Genomic DNA, 11,435 nt, shown 5'->3' with positions numbered 1-11,435 from the left:
CACTGTGCCCCCAGCCCCGCGACCCCCAGCCCAATAAAGCACTCGGAGCCGCAGCTGCTGCCGTGTCTCTGTTTGGGGGGGGGGCGGGGAGGGGTCTCGGGCTGGGTTTGGGGGTGCCACGCCCCCGCACGTGCCCGGACGCCCGGGCCCCCCTCTTTCGCTCGGGGCAGCCGCACCCAAAGCTCTGCAGGGCCGGGCAGCGGGTCCCGAGCGCCGGAGCCTCCGTGGGATTCGCGGTGCCCTCCCCGGGGTGAGGAAGGTGCGGCCTGGGGTCCACGGGGAGGGAGGAGGAGGCTCAGGACGTCCCGCTGAACCCTCGGGTTTCCTGGGCTCCCTCCCGGCTCGGTCCCAGTTTCGCTTTCGGCTGCGGCTCCGCCGCGGCCCGAGGGGTCCCGGGGGTGGTCCCGGGGGTGGCTCCGGGAGCGCTCGCGGGTCTCGGTGCGCTATCCCCAGCTCTGCACCACCATGGACTTGCTCCCCCCCAGCTCTACTCTGGTAAGTGGGGACCCCACTCCTCGAGATATGACCTGTGCCCCTCTGGGACCCCCGTGAGAGCCCCTTGGGACTCCCAGAACCCCCCGGTGCCCCCCCCAGGTGCCACTGCTGCTTCTTCTGGCCATGTCCACTCCCAGCAGCTGCTGCTCCTTCGGCTTTAACCCCGTCAGCAGCACCTTCAGCACCCACCTGAACAACCTGGTGAGACCCCCACCTCCAGGACCCCCTCCCGGGCACCCTGGTATGCCTCTAGACCTCCGGGGTCCTCACGGGACTTCCCAGATGCCCCCGAGACCCAAAGGATTCCCCTGCGCTCCACCCCCCCCCCCCCCCCCCCCAATTCCCTCATTTCCCAGGGAAGGCCCCACCCTTGGTCCGGAAAACCCCCTGACTGCACCCCTTCACCCCCAAAGGGTCGTTGGGGACCACCTGAGCGCCCCCCTCAGTCCTCTGGGCTGTTTTTGGGGACCCCCTGACCCCTCCCACAGACCCCCTGGCTGCTCCTCGACTACCCTGTGGCGATGCCCAGCAACCTGGAGCCAGTGAGTGAGAACCCCCGGAATTCCACGTGTGCCCCGTGAATCCTCCTCTCTTCCTGCACCCCCTGATACCTTTGAGCCCTGACCTGTGTCTCCCCAAATCCCAAACTCCCCTGGACCCCCAGGACAGCAGCTGCTCTGATCTCTGGGGCCTTCACTTCGGGGCACTGGCTCTGCAGCGAATGTTAGGGGTGGCAGGGAAGGATTTGGCACCCCTGCTCAGGAACCTCCTTGCCCAGCTCCACTTTGTGGCTGAGTGTCACATCCAGGTGGGTGGAGGTCCTCGGGGAGCTCCAAGGGGGCTTGGGGGTCCTGGAAGGGGGGGGATTTGGGAGGCTCCAGGTGGGCAGTTATGGGGTGGTCTTGGGGAGACCAAAGTGAGCCTGGGGGCCTGAGGACTCTGGGGACCCCGCAGAGGTCTGGGGGTACCCTGAGGTGACCAGGGTTACTCTGGGGGTCTTGGTGGGGGGGGGGTTCAGGGACTCTGGGGCGTTTCTGTGGCTTCCCAGGGTGGTCCAGAAGCGGTCTGGGGTCCCCTGGGGGGCTCCTATGACATCCCCCCAGGACCCCCAGGGCTGTGTCCGGCTGGAGACGGTGAATGTGTCGCAGCTACTGGAGACCCTGGCGGAGCACCTGGGGGGGCTGCAAGGGAGACCCCCCCACTTCCCTGGCTGCGCCCGCTTGCGCTGCCACCCAGGTACCCCCGCGGGACCCCTGAGAGACCCTTGTAAGCTCCCCAGGGCAGCCGCTGACCACTATCTCCCCCCAGGCCCGACACTGACCAGCCCAGCAGTGCGGCACGAGGGGACCTTCGGGGCCAGGCAGGGACCCCCCAGCCCTGCTGGACATGGGCTGGTGCTGCTGGGGGGAGTTGGGGGGGCCCTGGGCCTGGCAGCAGCAGCCTGGGTGCTGTGGAGGAGACCCTGTGCCCAGGTGGGGACACTGGGGGCACTGAAGGGCACTGGGGACACTGGAGGGGATGGCGCTACTGGGGGCACATTGGGTGGTGGGGGCACAGGGGGCACTGGGGGTGCTGTGTGTGTTGGGGACACCGGGGACACCGTGGGCGCTGGCTCTCTTGGGGTCATTGGGAGGACTGAGGACACTGGGAGCACTGGGGAGCACTGGGAGGTCACTCCCCTCAGCCCCCCCCAGCTCTCACAGGGACCCCCGACATCGGAGCAGGATGGGACCTGAGCGGCTGAGCAGTACTTGGGGACAAACACAGGTACTGGGAGGGCTCCTGGATACTGGCATCACTGGGAATGTCCTGAGGGGGGCCAGAGGAGGCCCCATGATCATCAAGTCCTCTCCCTCTGCCCCTGTCCAGGCCTGAGCCACTGGTGAGAGATAGGGACCCCCCAGTTCCCTGCTGGAAGCCCTTGGGGGCTACACCGGGATCTCCTGGAGCCATGGAGAGATGAGAGGGCCCAGCCTGGCCCCCTGCAGTGCCCATAAAGCTGATGTTGACACCTGGACTCTGACCCTGCTCTGGGAGGAACTAGGTGGACTGGGACGAGCGTTTGGGGGAACTGGTACAGAGTGGGATGGATGCAGCAGTGCCCAACTGGTCTTTACTGGGGGTCTCACAGGGGTGGGGGGCCCCGGTAGCGCAGCTGGGGTTGGGGCCACTGGTGTGGCAGGAGGTAGAACAGGGCCAGCAGCGCCAGCAGCGCCAGAGCCCATGGTGACAGTGGTGTCCATGGTGACAACAGTGCCTGTGGGGCCACCACCTCAGCCACCTCCTCACTGCTCCCCGCCAGGCCTCCTCCTCTGGACAGCACCATCCCCGTGTCCTCCTCCTCCTTGTCTCCTGTCACCTGGGCAGAGCCTCTGGGTCAGTGGCTGAGGGGACCCTGCAGGGTCTCCCCTGACCCCACCATTACCTGACTCACTGCCACTGTGGCCTGGATGTCCAGCTGGCTGCGTGGGCACCACGGGCGCCTGTGGTGGGGAGAGGAGGGTGAGGATGCCGAGGTGAGGACTCTGGAGCCTCCTGAGGATGTCCCCCGCCCACGCATCCCCCCCGTACATGGCCCATGCGTCCCGCATCCGGCCCAGCTGCTGCCGCAGCCGCGCTGTCTCCAGACGCAGTTCCTGGGGGAAGAAGGGGGTTGTCACCCTGTGCCCTTGACCCCCACAGAGAGGGTGGCCACTATGTGGCTTTGCTGTGGCCCAGGAGCTCAGTGGCTGCTGTCTAGGCTCATACCGAGGCCGGACCTGCCGTACCTGCACCACCCGCTCGTACTCCTCCAGTGCTGCTGTTAGCTCCTGCATCCGCTGCCCTGCCTGTGGGACAGGGCCTGGACATGAGAGGCTGTGGGAGAGGGCTGGGGGTGGCCTCAGTGGCAGCTGAGGTGGTGGCAGTGTCACTGAGCAGCGCTCACCTGGGCAAGGGCTGTGTCCCGGGCAGACAGCAGGGCAGTGCCATGGCAGAGCTGGGCCTGGGCAGAGGGATGGGGACAGGAACTCCTCATCACTAACACAGCCCCCAGCACCGCCCACCATGGCCACTGTGCCACCGCTCACCTCCAGGCTGGCCATCCGGGCTGCCTGCGCCTGGATCTGCTCCCGCAGTCCCTGGCCCTCGGCAAGGAGCTGCTGGTTCTGCCAGGGGTGAAACAGGGCTGAGGTTCCCTGTGCCACTGACCCGCCAGGGTAGCTCCCAGTGCCAGGCTCACCTCCTCCTGTAGAGCCTCGGCTTGCGAGCCCAGGCTATACTGCTGCTTCTCCTGGGAAGGGCAGGGAGGGCATGGCTGTGAGGGGGCACTGTGTGACACCACGTGTGACACCACAGAGCACCTCAGCTAAGCCTCTCACCGCATGCCGTGCCTGTCGCCGGAGCTCTGTGTTCTCCTCCTCCAGCTGCTTCACTGTGGCCTTCATATCATCCAGCTCCTCGATAGCCACCCTGGCCTGCTCCAGTGCCTGCCGGCTACTGCTGGAGCCAAATGGCATTTCAGCATTCCCAGGATGCTGATCCAGACCCCATGCCCGGGAGCCCTTAGAAGCACCTTCGCAGCTGTGCCTGGAGCTGTGCAATCTCCTCAGCCAGGCGGGTGTTGAGCTCCTCGGCCAGCTCAGCATCCCGCTGCAGTTTGGCATTCTGGGCTGCCAGTTGCCGGGCACGGCTCCGCAGCCCCGCGGTCTCGGCACTGCTGGGGAGTCCCACGGGTCCCTAAGTGCTCCCAGGAGCATGGCCAGGGATGGCGGGGTGTCCCCGCAGCAGGCACTTACGGGGTGGTGACATCCATGTTGTCACCCTGGAGCTGGGCGGCTGCTGGGGACACATGTCCGTCGTCCTCTGCGGGACGGGACACAGTGGGCTGTGTTTGCGTCCCCATTGGGGCCATCCTGACTCCCCTTTCCTGTGCCAACACCCACCCACTGGTGCTGGTCCAGCGTCACCAGTCGCCACATCCTGCTCCTCGGCCCTGCGTGGACGGAGCCACGGGTCAGCACAACTGAGTGGTCCAGCTGGCCTCAGGCGCTGCCCCATCTCTCAGCACTGACCCGTCCTGCCGGCACGCTGCGATCCAGGCGCCCATGGCAGTGCGGAATCGGGTCCAGTCCAGCGCCGTGCCTGCGGCCGCAGGGTCCAGCGCCTGCTGCAGTGCCCGCAGCCGCCCATCGTGCCCACTGTGCCCCGTCATCGCTGCCACATACTCGACCACCCGCTGCGGCTGCACCATCCCTGGGCCGGGTGGAGGGGTCACGGACGTTGGTGGTGACTCCCGGAGGAGAGTGGCTGTGGCCACCATAGCCCCAGGGGGTTTGGCTACCTGTTCGCTCAGGGTCGCAGGCAGCGAAGGTGCAGTCCAGGGCAAACTCGTCCGAGCAGCTGCTCTCGGCAGGGGCTGAGGGGGGGACATGGGTTATGGAGGGCCCCGGCGCCTTACCCCCCCGCCCCGCTCCCTCATGGTCCCCGCACCTGGCAGGGGGATGACAGCGCCCGGGGCGCAGGGACCCTCTGCAGCCATCGTGTTCAGGGGTGCTCCGGTGTCGCCGCTGTCCCAGGGCACAGCCGGGGCTCGGGGGTTTCTTGGGCGTCCCGGGAGCGTCGTGGGACTGAGGGGGAGCGGGAATCGCCTCACGGCGGAGGAAAGGGGCGGGGCCTCGCGCGCGCCGTTCCCACCCAGCGGGGAGGGGGCGTGGCACGCGCCGCTCGACGCGGGCCGCGCGCTCCCGGTCCGGTCTCGATTCCGCGGCTTCCCCACGGCTTTTATTCAAGGACAAAACCCTCCGCGCTTCCCCCCACGCCCCCCTGGCCCCCTCAGAGCCCCCTCAGCAGCTTCTCGTAGTGGGAGTCCAGGTTCCGGACCAGGAACATCGACAGCATCAGAAGGAAGAGCTGGGAGTAGAGAGTGGGATTAGCCCTCCCGGAACTCCTCGGACCCCTGACCCCCCTCCCGGCCACCCTGAACGCCCCACGGACCCTTCTGGCCACCCTGAATCCCCACCAACCCCTGGCTCCCCACGGATCATCGCCTGAACCCTCCCTGGCACCTCCAGCTGCTGCCCAGCCCACCCAACCTATGGTCCCACGGACTTCCGACCACCCCCAGGCCCCCCCAGCTCAGCCCTCTGCCCCAGGGCATCCTCCCTACCTCTCCCAGGCCGATGCCTATGCACACCCCCACGATGGTGACCAGGTTTCCAGCCAGCCAGGTCTGGACCCTCTCCTTGCAGCCCTGGGGTGACAACTGGGGGTCACCTTGAGCGCCCCGCAGAGCTCCAGGACCCCCAGATTCCCTCGTGCCTCACCCTGGGGAAGATGTCCTGGAGGGCAGCCATGGGGCAGCGGCCGTGGGGGAACATCGATGGGGTCTTGTGGGTGCTGTTGTGTGCCCTGAGGCAGGAGCAGGCAATGGCCCCGTCCCTGTCCCTGGTGGCGTCATCATGGTGGTCCCAGTCCTGGGGTCCTTTCCAGCCACAGCAGCCGAGCTGGGGGGGCAGAGGGCCAGTGTGGTGACCGTGGGGTGGCTTTGGGGTCCTTTTGGGGAATCTCACCTGTTGCTGGACAGCGTCCCAGCTCTCATGGGTGTCCCCAGGTGGTCCCTGGGCTGGGTACCCCCGGATCAGCTCCTCTGTGTAGACAGCCACCTTTGTAGCCAGCTGGGAAGGGGGATCGGCATATCACTGTCCCATGACTCCAGGGTCGCTTCCGACCCCAGGGTCCTCCCGCAAGCTCTGGGTTCACCCCTGCACTCACGGTGGTGCGTTGCGTGTACACGATGATGGCCACGGTGATCTGGGCAGTGAAGAGTAGCAGCAGGAGCCCAAAATACTTTTGGGATAAACAGGGAAGGTGGGAGTCAACCAGACCTCCCTCCCAGCCCCTCCCCAGTACCCGGGGCAGCTCAGAGGGTTCCCCTCATTCTCCACTGCTGATCCCCAGGCACAGGATGTGGTGGCAGCACGTGGCCCTGCGGTTGTCCCAGGAAGTTGCAGCACAGCTACCCCAGCCCCCTCCCAGTTCCGTGACCCCTCTCGACGCCCCCCAGCTCACCAGCCCCAGCATGACCTTGACCTCCTTGAGAGCCCCCAGGCACCCCAGGAATCCGAGGAGCATTGTGGCGATGCCAACCCCAGAGAAGGCGTAAGACCAGACCCTCAGGCTGACCAGCGGTGACCCTGGGGGACACGGCGGGGGGGGTCAGGGAGCCTCCCAGCTCGGGGTGCCACATGTCTTGGGGTACCCCACACTTTGGGAGTCCCTTACCCAGCACGGTGGCAAAGCTCTGCCGGTCGAAGAGAAGCCAAAAGCTGAAGGCGAGGAGGAATATGCCCAGGAACTGCAGGGGCCGGGGGGAGCCCAGGTCAGGAGATGCGGGACCCCCGGTGCCCAGAAACACTGGGAGATTGTTGGTCCTCCCAGGTCGCCCCGTGTCTCGTCAGCCCCAGGTTCCCACATCTCCCCCAAGTCCCCCCAAGTTGTATGTCCCGCATCTCCCCCCTGCCCTCCCAAATTCAACTTCCCCCCTCTCCCTCCTGCCCCCCAAGATCCCTCCAGCCCCACTCACGAAGAAGAGGAGGTTGAGGAGGAAGAGGAACCACTTGGTGCAGCCGAGGCAGCTTTTGGGGCTCATGTCTGCACGGGGGTCACACACACACGGACTCAGAGCGCACCCCAAGCCCGAACCGCACCCCGTTCGCCCCGCGCGCCTGCGGCCGCTCCTCCCGCCCCATCCGGAGCCGCCGCCTCGGGCCGGGGGAGGTGGAAGCGCCGCGGGGGCGTCGCCCCGGGACCCCCATGAGCAATGGGGGTGGTGACCCCCTGGTGTGACCCCTGGGAATGGGGGGTGACCCCGGGGGTCCCGGGGGGCTGCGGGGGCGGGACCGAGCCCGGGAGAGGGGTGGGACCGAGAAATGAGTGACGGGCCAAGGGGTGGGGCCGGGGGCGGAACAATGGGCGTGGCCTCACCTCCGCCCACGCCCCTGCATCTCACGGTTCCCCCGATCACGTGACCAGGGTGCCCCGCCCACGCTGCCGGTCTCACGTGACGCCCGCGGGGGCCACGTGGTTCGGGCGCGATGGCGGCGGCGGCGGCCTCGGCCCAGCGGGGCGGGGGCAGCGGCGGCGGCGGCGGTGGCGGCGATCCCGGGGCCGGGCCTGGGGGCGGCTCCGGAGAGCCCGCCCCTCCCCCGGGGGGCGGTGGTGAGTGAGGGGGCTTGGCGGGACTCGGGGAGGGGCGCGGCCTGTACGGGCCGGGGGTGGGGCGGCGGCTGGGGTCGGTGGCCGCTTCTCCCTTGTAAGCGCCCCGCTCTCCGCAGGGGCTTCCTCGGACCAGATCATGCAGACGGGGGCGATCTTGCTGCGGGCGTGAGTAGGGGAGGCGGGGACCGCCGGGAGAACGGGCGGGGCTGGGGGGCCCAAGGGGCGACTCGTGGGGCACGGGGTGCAGGGGAAACTCGGGACTGGTAGAGGATCTGGGGGACGTGAGAGGATGGCGAGGGAACACTGGCTACGGGTCAGGGACTGTGGACTTGGGGGACGTGGCGTGCAAGGGGACAAGGGGAGGACACAGGGTGCAGGGGGACACTTAGAGTGCAGGGGGAACGTGGAGCGACTTGGGGGACACAGGGTGTAGGGAGACTTGGGACTGCGGGGGGGGACTTGGGATGCAGAGGGGACCTGGGGGGACTCGAGAGTGTGTGGAACTGGAGGGACACAGAGTGCGGCAGGGGACTTGGGGTGAACCGGGGAGACGTGAGAGAATCCTAGGATTTGGGGGCGCAGGGGGACATGGGGGCACTTGGGAGGGACCTGGGGGACTTGTGAGGATTCTGGGGGGACACGGGATTCAGGGGGGGACTCAAAACTTGGTGGGGCTTGGGAGGATGCAGAACTGGGGGGACACGGTGTGTGCAAGGGGGAACTTGTGAGTGAATGGGGATCTAGGGGATGTGGGGGGACTTGAGAGGATCCCAGGGGGACACAGGGCACAGGGAGGACTTGGGGTCCATTAGGGGTGGGACATTAGGGGGGACTTGAGAGGATCCTGGAATTTGGGGTCCATCTGGGACCTGGGGGGACCTGAGCTCCAGGCATGACACTGGTGGGAAGGACTTGGGCTCCAGGTGGGACACAGGGAAAGGGGACACACAGAGCCAGGGGAGGATACAGTGAGTACCCAGAGTTCCGGGGGTCCCAGGTTCGTGCGGGACCGTGTGGAGCGCTGCGGGGACCCCCAGGCCGTGGCCCTGAGTGTTGCCGAGCTGGGTGAGACCCAGCCCAGCAGCCCTGACACCAAACGCCTCAGCGAGTGCCTGCGGCGCATCGGCGACGAGCTCGACAGCAACATGGAGCTGCAGAGGTGGGCAGCTGCCACTTCTTGGGGGTGTCTGTGGTGTCCCCAAGCCTGCCCTGACTGTTCCCACCATCTCTTGCCCCAGGATGATTGAGCAGGTGGGGTGTGATGCCCCCAAAAAGCTGTTTTTCCGCGTGGCCAAGGAGATGTTCGCCGATGGCACCTTCAACTGGGGCCGTGTGGTTGCCCTGTTCTACTTTGCTTGCAAACTGGTGCTGAAGGTGGGTGTGGAGCTCCCCAGTGGCCTTCCCTGGTCCCCCTTAACCCCCTCTGACCTCTCCCTGCTCCCAGCAGGCTCTCTGCACCAAGGTCCCGGAGCTGGTCCAGACTATCCTGCGCTGGACCATGGAGTATCTCCAGGAACACGTGCTGGCCTGGATCCAGGCCCAGGGCGGATGGGTGAGGCCCCTAACCCCCCATTCCTCAGGGGGCCAAGCCCCTGACCCCTCCCTAACACCCCAAACCCAGCCATTCCTTGTGGGGGTGAGCCCTTGTTTGGGAATTTCCCCTCCCCAGCATCCCCTTTTACCCTAAATCCTCTTCTCTGTCCTCTGTTTCCCAATTCCTCTGAGTGTGGTTGTTCTGGAGGGAGGTTTGGGAATCCCCAACACGTGGTGACCTTTCCCCTCCTGTGTCCCCTCCTCCCAGGAAGGGCTCTTGTCCCACTTCGGGACCCCCACCTGGCAGACCATCACCATCTTCGCCGCTGGTGTCCTCACGGCTTCACTGACCATCTGGAAGATGTCGTAGACTCTCGGGGGGGGGCCATGTTTTGTTCTCCCCCACCCCCTGAACCCCTCCCCGGACTGGCCCTGCCGGCAGGGATGGTGCTGACCCCCAGTGCCTTCCAGGGCCGGGGGGGTTTTTAACCAACAGGACTCGCTCACCTGGATTTTGGGGCAGTGGTTGAGCTGGGGGGACCCTCCCCTCCCTCCCCCAGGCCCCCCCAGCCCTTCCCATAAGTGTCCAGAGGCCACAGCTAGGATTTGGGGTTGGGGGTGAATGGGATGGGGACACCCCCCCTTCCCCAGTCCCGTGCCCCCCAGTCCCGGTGCTGGGCCTCCCTGGCCTCGGTTTGACCCCAGGACTTGCGGTGCTTTGAGTGGGGGGGATCCTGCAGTTCCACCCCCGATATGGGGGTGGATGGGGTCGGTGGGGTGTCTCTGTGCCCCCCCCCCCCAAATGAGGTGGGGGGTTGGGGGGTAGGGTTACAGCCATGGCTGTAGGGTGAGTATTTATTGGGGGTCCCCACCCCCCAAAAAGGGCCCCCCCAGGTGCAATACCCCCCTCCCGGGGCGGAGGCTCTCAGGGTGGGGGGGCCACACCCCCCCCGTTTACACCCCCTCAACCCCCCGTTTTTGGAGGTCCCGTGTCCCCGAGGCGGGGGGGTCAAAGTGACCCCTTCCCCTAACCCCCATGGTGCTCTCGGGGATGACGTCACGGGGAACCCCCACTCCCAAAAAATGGGTGGGCTCTGCCTTCCCCCCATTGCTTTTCTCCGTAGTGTTTTTTTCTTCTCTTTTTTTGTACCTTGGTTTTTGTATCTCGGGAATTTCGATGGAAATAAAAGGCAAATGCGATGCTTCTTGGGCGTGTGTCTCCTCCCCTCCGCCGTGTCCCTGTCCTGCCCCCAGAAACCTCGGGGAGCCCTCGAGGATCTCGGGGTGCGGATGGAGAGGGGCGGGGACAGGAATTGGGGGGGGCGGAGCCGGGCCTCTTTCACTTTCTCTTTTGCCACGTGGCTGGTGGGGGGGCGGCTGCCCTGGGCCCTTTTGAGGGGAATCGGGGTCCCTTCCCCTTCTCTTTTGTTCAGCAACATCTCCGGGACTGGGGGTCCTGGTTGAGGGAGCAGAAGTGGGGAGGGGTGCCTGCCGGAGAGGGGCCTTCCCTCCCGCAGGGCCAGGGGGGTGTTTGGGGTCAGTGGGACTTGAAAACGTGTGTGGGGGTTCCCGATCCCGGGGTTCACTGAACAGCCGCGGAGGGGTGTTAGGGTGGGGGTCCCACATCTGGACCGTCCTCCACGGGGCCGTGTCCTTCCTGCAGCGCAGCCTCTGGATCCAGCGCCAAAGGGACTGTGGGATAGCTTCGGTGGGGTGGGGGGTGGTCTCCGGGTATCTGGGGCTGCTGCTCCCCCTTCTCCCCGGACTCTCTTCTCAGCTCCAGCCGAGCCGGCCCCCCTCGGGAGCTGCGGGCACCCCAAGGGATGAGGGATGAGAAGGGAAGCGCTGTGGGGCTCCCAGTTCCAACCAGTTTCCCCGAGTTCGCCCCAGTCCTGGAGCGGTGGAAAAGCGGAGTCAGCGTTTCCCCGAGGCCAAGTTCCTCTTTTATGCTCCTGGCGCTGAGTCACCTCCTTCCGCACCCTATAACCTATTGAAGTCCGATTAACGGGCATCGGCACCTCAGGACCTGGCAGGACACCCAAGGAACACCCCCCAGCTCCTCCCCAACCTCCGCCAGGCTCCCTGTGCCCCCCAAGCCAGCAGGGAACCGGGGCTTTCCCCCAGCCGCCCCCTCCGCGCCCCGGGGGACCACTCCTGGGGGGGCACACACGTGGGCTCGGACTCCTCCGCGATCCTGCCCAGTCATGCTG

The 11,435-nt window shown here is 66.6% G+C and overlaps 4 protein-coding genes across 31 annotated transcripts; 2 read left to right on the top strand and 2 right to left on the bottom strand.

The window, feature by feature from the left end:
• Positions 1 to 142: 142 nt before the first annotated feature.
• Positions 143 to 2,536, top strand: FLT3LG (fms related receptor tyrosine kinase 3 ligand). 6 transcript variants are annotated; one of them, XM_058859661.1, is made up of 8 exons: positions 152 to 495; positions 595 to 696; positions 984 to 1,037; positions 1,160 to 1,303; positions 1,599 to 1,731; positions 1,804 to 1,967; positions 2,190 to 2,262; positions 2,365 to 2,531. In XM_058859661.1, the coding sequence occupies exons 1-7, from the start codon at positions 466 to 468 to the stop codon at positions 2,229 to 2,231; spliced, it is 669 nt and encodes a 222-aa protein (XP_058715644.1). In that variant the 5' UTR covers positions 152 to 465; the 3' UTR covers positions 2,232 to 2,262; positions 2,365 to 2,531. The 6 variants fall into 6 exon arrangements, with proteins under 6 accessions (XP_058715641.1, XP_058715643.1, XP_058715644.1 ...); XM_058859658.1 differs by having other exon boundaries at positions 143 to 495; positions 1,608 to 1,967; positions 2,365 to 2,470; XM_058859659.1 differs by having other exon boundaries at positions 1,599 to 1,967; positions 2,220 to 2,262.
• A 65-nt stretch (positions 2,537 to 2,601) lies between these two features.
• KASH5 (KASH domain containing 5) lies at positions 2,602 to 5,183 on the bottom strand. 13 transcript variants are annotated; one of them, XM_058859635.1, is made up of 13 exons: positions 4,966 to 5,183; positions 4,817 to 4,891; positions 4,548 to 4,728; positions 4,419 to 4,468; positions 4,272 to 4,338; positions 4,049 to 4,192; positions 3,855 to 3,975; positions 3,716 to 3,766; positions 3,422 to 3,641; positions 3,264 to 3,337; positions 3,067 to 3,131; positions 2,921 to 2,978; positions 2,602 to 2,854 (listed from the first exon to the last, which is right to left on the bottom strand). In XM_058859635.1, the coding sequence occupies exons 1-13, from the start codon at positions 5,012 to 5,014 to the stop codon at positions 2,621 to 2,623; spliced, it is 1,389 nt and encodes a 462-aa protein (XP_058715618.1). In that variant the 5' UTR covers positions 5,015 to 5,183; the 3' UTR covers positions 2,602 to 2,620. The 13 variants fall into 13 exon arrangements, with proteins under 13 accessions (XP_058715618.1, XP_058715619.1, XP_058715620.1 ...); XM_058859636.1 differs by having other exon boundaries at positions 3,855 to 3,972; XM_058859637.1 differs by having other exon boundaries at positions 4,049 to 4,189.
• A 90-nt stretch (positions 5,184 to 5,273) lies between these two features.
• CD37 (CD37 molecule) lies at positions 5,274 to 7,353 on the bottom strand. Of its 11 annotated transcripts, none has more exons than XM_058859651.1 (8): positions 7,058 to 7,353; positions 6,757 to 6,829; positions 6,544 to 6,668; positions 6,247 to 6,321; positions 6,045 to 6,149; positions 5,799 to 5,978; positions 5,642 to 5,737; positions 5,276 to 5,385 (listed from the first exon to the last, which is right to left on the bottom strand). In XM_058859651.1, the coding sequence occupies exons 1-8, from the start codon at positions 7,121 to 7,123 to the stop codon at positions 5,308 to 5,310; spliced, it is 798 nt and encodes a 265-aa protein (XP_058715634.1). In that variant the 5' UTR covers positions 7,124 to 7,353; the 3' UTR covers positions 5,276 to 5,307. The 11 variants fall into 11 exon arrangements, with proteins under 11 accessions (XP_058715639.1, XP_058715628.1, XP_058715632.1 ...); XM_058859653.1 differs by having other exon boundaries at positions 5,642 to 5,725; positions 7,058 to 7,298; XM_058859645.1 differs by having other exon boundaries at positions 5,275 to 5,385; positions 5,799 to 6,149.
• A 67-nt stretch (positions 7,354 to 7,420) lies between these two features.
• BAX (BCL2 associated X, apoptosis regulator) lies at positions 7,421 to 10,436 on the top strand. Its single transcript, XM_058859664.1, has 6 exons — positions 7,421 to 7,692; positions 7,809 to 7,857; positions 8,690 to 8,851; positions 8,931 to 9,066; positions 9,140 to 9,244; positions 9,494 to 10,436. Exons 1-6 carry the CDS (start codon positions 7,569 to 7,571, stop codon positions 9,593 to 9,595), a joined length of 678 nt encoding a protein of 225 aa, XP_058715647.1. The 5' UTR covers positions 7,421 to 7,568; the 3' UTR covers positions 9,596 to 10,436.
• Positions 10,437 to 11,435: the final 999 nt, after the last annotated feature.

This window comes from Poecile atricapillus, chromosome 30 (assembly GCF_030490865.1).
Source record: "Poecile atricapillus isolate bPoeAtr1 chromosome 30, bPoeAtr1.hap1, whole genome shotgun sequence".
Lineage (NCBI taxonomy): Eukaryota > Metazoa > Chordata > Aves > Passeriformes > Paridae > Poecile > Poecile atricapillus.
The sequence above is the reverse complement of the archived record's forward strand: the minus strand, read 5'-3'. Positions and strand labels throughout refer to the sequence as shown.

Bases quoted from the DNA above. Each gene is read 5' to 3' on its own strand.
- FLT3LG (XM_058859657.1), top strand. From the start codon at position 466: ATGGACTTGCTCCCCCCCAGCTCTACTCTG. The intron at 496-594 runs GTAAGTGGGGAC...TGCCCCCCCCAG, and splicing joins TCCCCCCCAGCTCTACTCTG to GTGCCACTGCTGCTTCTTCT. The intron at 1,038-1,159 runs GTGAGTGAGAAC...CTGGACCCCCAG, and splicing joins TGCCCAGCAACCTGGAGCCA to GACAGCAGCTGCTCTGATCT.
- KASH5 (XM_058859630.1), bottom strand. From the start codon at position 5,014: ATGGCTGCAGAGGGTCCCTGCGCCCCGGGCGCTGTCATCCCCCTGCCA. The intron at 4,729-4,816 runs GTAGCCAAACCC...CACCCGGCCCAG, and splicing joins CTGCGACCCTGAGCGAACAG to GGATGGTGCAGCCGCAGCGG. The intron at 3,132-3,263 runs GTACGGCAGGTC...TTCTTCCCCCAG, and splicing joins AGTACGAGCGGGTGGTGCAG to GAACTGCGTCTGGAGACAGC.
- CD37 (XM_058859645.1), bottom strand. From the start codon at position 7,123: ATGAGCCCCAAAAGCTGCCTCGGCTGCACCAAGTGGTTCCTCTTCCTC. The intron at 6,150-6,246 runs GTGAGTGCAGGG...CCCCCTTCCCAG, and splicing joins TGTACACGCAACGCACCACC to CTGGCTACAAAGGTGGCTGT. The intron at 5,738-5,798 runs GTGAGGCACGAG...GGTGACCCCCAG, and splicing joins TCCAGGACATCTTCCCCAGG to TTGTCACCCCAGGGCTGCAA.
- BAX (XM_058859664.1), top strand. From the start codon at position 7,569: ATGGCGGCGGCGGCGGCCTCGGCCCAGCGGGGCGGGGGCAGCGGCGGC. The intron at 8,852-8,930 runs GTGGGCAGCTGC...CTCTTGCCCCAG, and splicing joins AGCAACATGGAGCTGCAGAG to GATGATTGAGCAGGTGGGGT. The intron at 9,067-9,139 runs GTGGGTGTGGAG...TGCTCCCAGCAG, and splicing joins CTTGCAAACTGGTGCTGAAG to GCTCTCTGCACCAAGGTCCC.